Source organism: Odocoileus virginianus, unplaced genomic scaffold (assembly GCF_023699985.2).
Source record: "Odocoileus virginianus isolate 20LAN1187 ecotype Illinois unplaced genomic scaffold, Ovbor_1.2 Unplaced_Scaffold_14, whole genome shotgun sequence".
Lineage (NCBI taxonomy): Eukaryota > Metazoa > Chordata > Mammalia > Artiodactyla > Cervidae > Odocoileus > Odocoileus virginianus.
Genome location: NW_027224276.1, coordinates 1,480,894 through 1,489,250, shown reverse-complemented (window position 1 = coordinate 1,489,250; position 8,357 = coordinate 1,480,894). Strand labels below are relative to the sequence as shown.

Sequence of the window (8,357 nt, the reverse complement as noted above, 5' to 3'; positions counted from 1 at the left end):
GCTGAGTGAAGAGTATGAAAGGCAAGTCCCCTATAAGCCAAGCTCTAGAGAAACTCTGGAACGTTTGGAAAGGTTGATAGAAAAGAGATTGAGGATGAGCAGAGAGAGACAGACCTGAGATGGGACAGAAAGGCAGATTTGGGTAGGTTGAGCCCATTGACTTGCCTATGTTGGACCAGGGGGAGATGCGTACAGCAGGCTGAGGCGGAATTTTTAAGGAGGAGGGCCTAGAGGGCGGTCGTAGCGAGAATAGAGGCCGGCCCTAGCTAGGGGGCGTGGCCAGGCGCAAATCCTGAGCGAGGGGGCGGGACCCGGGCAACTGGGTCCCAGCGCCGCTGTGGCTGTGGCTGCTTCAGCGACGACTCCCGCCTCTCCACCCCCCTTCTCCAGGCTCCTTCCCGCCCGCCACCGCGGAGACCCGGGCCGAGGCTGGGGAGGACGGTGGAGCCGGGCCTAGACTGTTCCCCAGCCCCCGCTGCTGGAGCATCGTCTGGAGGCATTGGCTGAGGGAGAGCCCCGCAGCCCGAGCGCGCTGCGCATAGGCGCGCCCCCCGCCACCGCCATCCTCTCCTCCCTCCCTCCCCTTCCCTCGCCTTTCCTCCCCTCCGCCCCCTAGCCTCCGCTGCGGCGGGAGGAAGAACCCTTTCCGACCAGCCCGGAGAGCCTAGATCGATTCCCATTTGGGGAGAGAGAAGAGACCCTGAACTCGGAACAGACCGCCGCTCGCCCCGGGGCCACGGAAGTGGCTCACTGCTCGCGAGAGAGCCCACGCCGAGCGCAACCCCCCGACCCTCACTCAGCCGCTGCCGCATAGACAGCGCTCCCCAGCGGGCCCCCGGCCCCGCCGAACCCACTCCCTGCGCGGGGCCGGGGCCGGCGATGCCTGGTACCGCCGCGGCGGTGGCCGCGGCTAGTGCTGGTACTGCCACGGCTGCTGGCCCGGGCCCGGGCTGGGGGCTTGAGTCTCCGCAGTGGGGCTGAGCCCGCAGCCCCGCCCCCCGAGCCTGAGGCCGCTGCTCCGCCGGGCGCCGGGCCTCCTCCGCCCGTGCCTCCGCCCCAGGAGCTGGAGCCAAGCGGGGAGCCCGGGCCCCGCGCCCAGGCCCGGACCATGCACGGCCACCGAGCCCCGGGGGGCGCCGGGCCTTCAGAGCCAGAACACCCAACTGCGAACTCCCCCGGCGCCGCGTCACCGGCCTATGCTGACTCGGACCCTGGAGCCTCGGAACCCGGACTGCCGGTGCCCAGGGGCTCAGGCTCGGCTCTCGGCAGCCTCTTGGATCCCCAGTTTCCCGGACCCTCGGACACCAGCCTGGGCGTCGCTCCAGGCCCCCGGGTCTTGCCCTGCGGCCCCAGTCCACAGCACCACCGGGCCCTACGCTTCTCCTACCACCTGGAGGGCTCGCAGCCCCGGCCTGGTGAGTGATTGAGAGAGAATGGGAGCCCCAGCCATGGGCCTGGGAGCGAGTTCTTGTTCTCAGGGCCGGCTCGCTCACCACAGCCCTTCGACTCTTCTCAACCTCCAACCCCTTCCCTCGCTCCTCGGCCTTCTAATTCTTCCAACCCCAGTCCCACCCCCACCCCCAACTCCCGCCTCCTCTCTGTCCGCTGTGCCCTCTCAACCATTCTGACCCCCTTCTCTTCTATCTTCTGAGGCTAATGGGAGAGGGAGCACTCTAAGAAAAGGGGGTAGGATTACAAGGCAGTAAGGGGGATTTGGTTGGAGGAACCGGGGCTTGTTTGGGGGAATGGGAGAAAAGGAGTCTCCCATTTGCCAAGCACCTACCTTGTGCCAGGCACCGGGCTGGGTGCTTTACATGGGTTTTTATTTCATCTTCAGGAGCCTTCTGTGAAGTAGATATCATTAGCCCCATTTTGTAGATGAGGGAACTGAGGCTCAGAGAAGTTAAGTAACCTGTCCAAGGTCACACAGCTAGTATGGAGACAGGATTCCAAAACAGATCTGTTTGAGTCCAAAGTCTATGGTCTTTCTGCTTCCCCAAACTGAGCTTGGAGACCATGAAAGTAATGCCAAGCCTTCTGCTTATGTGATTTTCTCCTGTACTATTCAGCAGCTCTGGAGTATGAGTGGAAAAAAAAAATAGGGATGGTGGATTGATCCAAGGTTGGGGTTTTGCCAGTGTGTGTGGCAGGAGAACAAGGGAAGGAGGGAGTGAAAGGTGCTGATGAGAGAGAAAGGTGGTCTTAAGAGGTGGGCCTTGGAGATCAAGTTGGAGGGAAGGGCTGGAGGTGGTGATAGGTAGGGAGATAGCAGAAAGGTGATGATGGTTGTTGGAGGGGGGCGGTGCAAAAGCCAGTTGTAGCAGAGCTGGAGAGGTGCAGGACTACAAGGTTGGTTGTGAGAAGTCAGGATGCTTGAACTTGGATTTGCAGAGTGGAGCGGCTCTAGGTCAGGCTGGGAGCTCTGACCACTGCCTGGAGAGGCCTTCGTGCTGCAAAGACCTGAGTGTCTGAGGAGTCCAGCAGGGCCTCCTCTATCTGGGAACATCCCATATGGACCTGAGCCCAGGAGCCATGGAGGAAAAACAGTGCCTTCCACTAGGCAACAATGAAGGAGCTGTTGAGCCTCTGGGACCTCTCAGGGCCGACATCACAGGCTCCTCAGATTTAGGGGACTGTGGACCAGCACCAGGTAGCATTAGCAAAGCATAAAAGTATGAGCAACATGTGTCCCTTGCTGCTCTTGTGACCTTGAGCTAGTCGTGGAAGCTCAGGGGCTCCCTTCAAATGGGCTGGAGATAAATCAGCTAACAATAGGCCTTTAACACCCTGCCTGCATGTTGCTCCTGCTGACTTTCCAAACTCACCTTGACAGACACTGTGTGGAGCAGGTTACTCACCCACTTTATTGCAGCACCTTCCTTCAGATCCCAAAACATGCCACAAGCACTCCCACCTTAGGGCTTTTGCATCTGCTTTTCCCTCTGCCTGGCAGCTCTTCCCCCAGCTCTCCACCTGGCTTGTTTCTTACCCTTAGGTCACAGCTCAAATGTCATCTCCTCTGAGAGACCTTCCCTGATCACTTTAGGTAGGGGCCCTTGTGGGTGTCCATCGAAGTTGCCAGTGCACTTCCATCCTTGCACTTAGTACATATGCAGTTATCTTATTCTATGTGTCTACTTATTTATTGCCTGTCTTCCTCAACTAGAATGTGAGCTCCATGAGGGCAAGGGGATTGTATCTGTTTTGTTCATCACTGGATCCCCAGCAACTAGCATAGTGGCTAGCATACAGTAGATGCTTAATAAATCCTTGTTGAACAAATGCCTAAACAGATACAAAGGGGCCACATAGTAGGACCTCAGTAACTATTTGTCTAAGAGAAGGAAAACTGAACTCTTGCCCTCCAGATACTCTTGGTATGGGAGTCAGTAGCTGGGCAGCATCTGGGCCCCTGGTCTCTGGCCTCTGATCAATACACAGCAGTGATTCTTCCCACTTCACCAGTCCTTCCAAATTACAATCACAATACCCATCATGAATCACTCCCCTCCTCCCCCCAAAAAGCAGCACAGATTTCCTACACTCTTTTTTCCCAATGAAGTCCCTGCCTTAGTAATTTAGTTCAGTTCAGTTCAGCTGCTCAGTCGTGTCCGACTCTTTGTGACCCCATGGACTGCAGTGTGCCAGGCTTCCCTGTTCATCACCAACTCCTGGAGCTTGCTTAAACTCATGTCCATTGAGTCTGTGATGCCATCCAACCATCTCATCCTCTCATCCCCTTCTCCTCCTGCCTTCAGTCTTTCCCAGCATCAGGGTCTTTTCTAATGAGTCAGTTCTTCACATCAGGTGGCCAAAGTATTGGAGCTTCAGCATCAGTCCTTCCAATGAATATTCAGGGCTGATTTCTTTTAGGATTGACAAACAGTATTAAAAGGCCTTAGTCACTGGTGGGTGTCTTTTTCTATTTTTTCACTTCAAGATGAGGAGTGGGAATAAGAAAGGTGTCAGGGAAGGACCTGACCTCTCATTCAACCATTCCTCACTAACTCACTGTAGGACCCTGGGTGAGTGACTTCCCTTCTTTGAGCCTCAAATTTCCTCATCTAGAGAATGCCATGAGGAGTCTATGTGGTTGCAAAGCCTGCAGAATGAAATAAAATTTAAAAAAAAATAAGAAAAACCTTCTGAAGTGGAGGCGGAGGAATTACTCAGGCCCTGGCAAGACAAGCACTGAGCCATGTGATTCACAGCAGCATGGGGCGTGAGAGCCCGCCTCCCCCACTGCCTGGCCAACCCAGGGGTAGGCACAAGTGACTTGCTTCTTTCTCTAGGGGACTCGCCTATAATTGGTCCAAAGAGGGCAGGGTTGGTGATTGTAGGGTGTGTGTGTGTGTGTGTGTGTGTGTGTGTGTATGAGAAAGAGAGAGAGTCTTAAGTTTCAATTAAAGGGTTGAAACATTTTTAGTCCATATGTTAAGATTTCTGTGTGCCTCCTGCCTTCCTCCCTCAGACTACTGAAGCCTTTATAGAATCACCATCCTTAGGAGCCAGTGATCCATCCTGGTGGTGTGTGTGTGGGGGGGTGCTTTTTAAAATAATATATTAATATCTTATCCATGGGAAAGCTTTGAATTGTTTCAAAGTGCTTTGTCTTTTAGTTACCCTGATTCCTATCCAGGGGTTGGATGATTGTTTTTATGGCCATTTCCCAGGTTAATAAAATGTGAGGCCTTACTGCATTACTGAGATAATTCAATCTCTCTGAGATACAAGAGAGTGCTTTGAGAGAGTCAGAAAGGAGTTCCCAAGTATAGGTTTGTTCATAGAGATTTGGGAAGAACCCTACCCTCTTTCTCAGCTTTGGGAATATCTTTCTAGATGCTGGTTGGGAGATAGCTTGAGACTTGACCTTAGCTCAGTTGAAAGAGTTGCAAAGCATTAAAGTCTGGTGTTAAAGCATTTTCATGTGTAGTGGAAGGACTGAGTTGAGGGAGGCAGCAAGAGGGGCTAGCTTCTCCTGATTTGGAGCCTAGGGCATCATCTGACACTCTTAAGAGTTAGAATTGGAGTTGGAAAGGTCCCTTGTCACCATCTGGTCCTGGGTTTCCTAAACTAGATGAAAATCAGAATCCCTTGTTGACTTTGAAAAAGTAAATGTGATTCCCAGACTCTAACTCAGAGCTCCAGAATCTTGGGGTTGCAACCCAGGAATCTATTGTGAAAATTCCCCAGGTGATTCTGATATATAGCCTAGAATGGGCACCATTCTTGAGCTGGGACCATGGAGACTCTGAGAGGCAGTTTAGCTGTGATCCTACAGTGAGTCAGTATCATTAGGATACCACATCAGCCTCTACTCTGACGTTGTTTTCCCAGGGCCCCTTTTTGGCCACCTCACTGTAACTTCCAACCCTGAAGGGAGGCATGGGATCTAAACTAAAGGGAATGAGTCAACCTCTCACCCATATAAGACACTGGGAGCCTCAGTTTACCCCTTATGCCCAGCTCTTGTGAATGGCTGCCATTTGGCCATTCAAGTTGGAAGGCAGTTATAGTTCTGGGACTCTAGGGCAGAGGAAACCTTGGTATCAGCAGCATCCAGCACAAGGCCTGGCCCAAAGGAAGGGCTCTAGAAGGGTGTCAGCAAGGTTTTCAGAGCTAGGAGGAACATGGAGGCAATTCAGGTAGGAAGTTCAGTATGAGCAAAGGCACTGAGATGTGAGGCATCCTGGGACGGGGCTGACATTGGGAGAAGCAGAAAGATAAGGCTGGTGAAGGAACTTTATCCTGAGGGCAAAGGGGAATTTTGACAGGGAATGATGTGCTCAGATATGGGTGTTTGAGAATTCCCCATGAATGTATGTGGAGAGTTGATGGTAGGGGCACAAGAGTGGGGTCAGAGACAGGCAGGTAGGGATTGCAGTCATCCAAGCAAGAGGTAATGGTATGGCAGGTGCGGAAGGTAAGATCTGAGAAGTATTTCAGTGCTAACATGGACAGGTCTTGGATATAGAGGCTGAGGAAGAGAGAAAAGTCCAGGATGTTTCTGGGTGGTTTTCTGAAATCTACTACAGTGACCTGGTGGATAGTGGTGGGGTCACCTACTTGCAAGAGAAGGAGCAGGTTTGAGGGAAGATGCTGAGGTACATTTGAAACCTGTTGCATTTAAGAGTCCTGGAGGGACACTTGGGTGGATGTGGCCAACAGGCATTTGGATGTAGGGTTGGAAAGCTCTGAAGAGAGGTCTAGGCCAGAGATGTTTGGGTGTTTTTCCACCGCCAATGAGTACCACCAGCCACACAGCAGCTCATGGAGAGAGTGTACATGGTTCGGGGGGCCAGTCCCCTCCTTGAAGACATATATAGTGAAGTCAGCAGAGGCATCTTCAGGTGGATCATTCATTACTTGCCCAAAATTTGCCTTAGAAATGCCATTTGGGATGGGGGAAGGAGCAGTTTTTAAAGCATATTTGCGTAAAGCTGAGACCCATTTCACATACACCCAGGATATTGGCTGTTGCACAGGACGAAGGGAGTACTGAAAAGCAAACCAAACATTAGTAAATTCCTGTGACTCCCTCCATGTTTTCCCTGCTGAGGGCATCCTGAGAGGCCTTAGAGGGAGGTTGCTCATGGAAAGAAGAGAGGACTCCTGAAAGGAGGGGGTGGTGGGCTCTGCTGGTGGTTTTTGGAGAGCAGCAGTTTGAGATTCCAGGAGAGTGTCTGAGAAAGAACCCAGATTTGGTTCCTAGTCACCTGGGACCTCCCAAACAAATACAACAAAGGTAGCTACAAAAAGAACTAAAAGAATTGAAGTCTCCAATTGCAGATGGTTGGCACCCCCATTCCTCCAGCCTTTCAGGTTCCTCTGCCTCTAGGGGATGGCCTGGCTGGGGCTACTTGGTCCTGCAAGGGTGAGTGGTAGCTAACAGTGCCCCAGACAGATGCCAGCCATGGCTTTCTGGAGGCCAGTTAGCTAAATGCCTTAGGCAGATGTGGAGCTGGCCAGACGCTGTCTGGGTGTGGCTAGGACCTGTCTGGAAAGAGGACAGGAAGTGTAGTCTCCTGATGCCCAGCCCGGAAGAGTTAACTGCCCTTAACTGTAGAGAGCAGTCTTCCTTAGAGCAGTGAGTCCAGCCTCTCCAGGGTCCAATACCCAGTTCCTTGGACCTGGAAGGCGTGACATCTCCAAAATGTACCTCAACACAGAGGACTGGAGACAAGGATGAGGCTAGCAGCAGAAGGAACTCAGCACTCCTGATTCACTGTGCCCTCAGGCTTCCCTTCCCACCACAACACCTTCATTTCCCCATTTGTAACAGCAAGGACGTGCTCATCACACTTGTCTGGTATATAATGGGGCATCAATAAGTTCTTGGTGAGCAGATAATGCAGAGTGAAAGAGAGGAGAGGAGGGAGGAGGACATTTCTTTATTTAACAAATGTTTATTCAGTACCTACTTTTTGCTTGGCCCTCTGAGTTGCTGGCTGGGCAACAAGGCAGGCTCAGTCCCTGTTCTCGTGGAGCTCCTTTCTAGCAGGGAAGACATGACAGGTAATTCCAAGCACAGATGCTGCAGGAACAGATGAGGAGGGGGCAGGCAGGTAAAAGAGAGGACACGAGCTGAGATCTGAAGGATAAATAGGAGTCCAGAGGTAAGGAGAAGCAGAAAAGCTGTTCAGGCCCATGAGAATGACATGTGCCAAAGCCCCAGGCTGAGGAGAGCACTTTCGAGGAACAGACAAGAGGCCTTTGTGCCTGGAGGGTGGGGGTGGGGAAGTATTCTCTAGCTTGGCCTTACTTGTCCCTGCACTCAGGAGTTTTGGAGTTCACTCCAGAGGCAAGGGGAGCCCATCACCAGGCTGCAAAAATTGAAGGGGATTGTGTTTTCATAAGCTGGTTGTGGTGTGGAGAATACCTTGTAGAGGACCCTGAGGATGGGAAGGAAACCAGTTAGGAGGCTGGACTGGGAAAGATAGCCTATGGATTCCTGCCCTCTGAAGAAGTTGAGTCTACAGGACTTGGGGTCTGGCTGGATTCAAGTGAGTTGAAGGAGCAGGAGGAGTCTCGAAGAAAGCCAAACTTCTGGCTTAGGGACTAGCTTAGGGAACTGGGTGGCTGGAGGTGCAGTTCCTGGGGTGGGGAAGCAGGAGGAGGAGCCACTAGGGGCTGGGGTAGAGCTGGGGTTTAGAATGCACTGAGTCTGAGAAGCCTGGAAAAGGGGCATCTGTGTGGCAGTGCCCAGTCAGTGTCAACTGTGTCCATCTGGGCCCCAGACTAAGGACGGGAGGGTGAGGGGCACAGGTGTGTGGCTGAGGCCCAGAGAGGGAACTGAAGGCTTTTCCCATTGCTGTTGCTGGCAGCTTTCAGCCCTCTGCAGCACTTCCGCTGAGAAG

General features: G+C 52.8%; 1 protein-coding gene across 2 annotated transcripts in view; it reads left to right on the top strand.

The window, feature by feature from the left end:
* Window positions 1-310: 310 nt before the first annotated feature.
* Window positions 311-8,357, top strand: part of FGD1 (FYVE, RhoGEF and PH domain containing 1) — a 37,830-nt gene continuing 29,783 nt past the window's right edge. For both annotated transcript variants that reach the window (XM_020905045.2, XM_020905044.2), the window contains exon 1: window positions 311-1,415. In XM_020905045.2, the coding sequence (XP_020760704.2) occupies window positions 1,109-1,415 (307 nt within the window). In that variant the 5' untranslated portion in view covers window positions 311-1,108. The remainder of the gene's footprint in view (window positions 1,416-8,357) is intronic.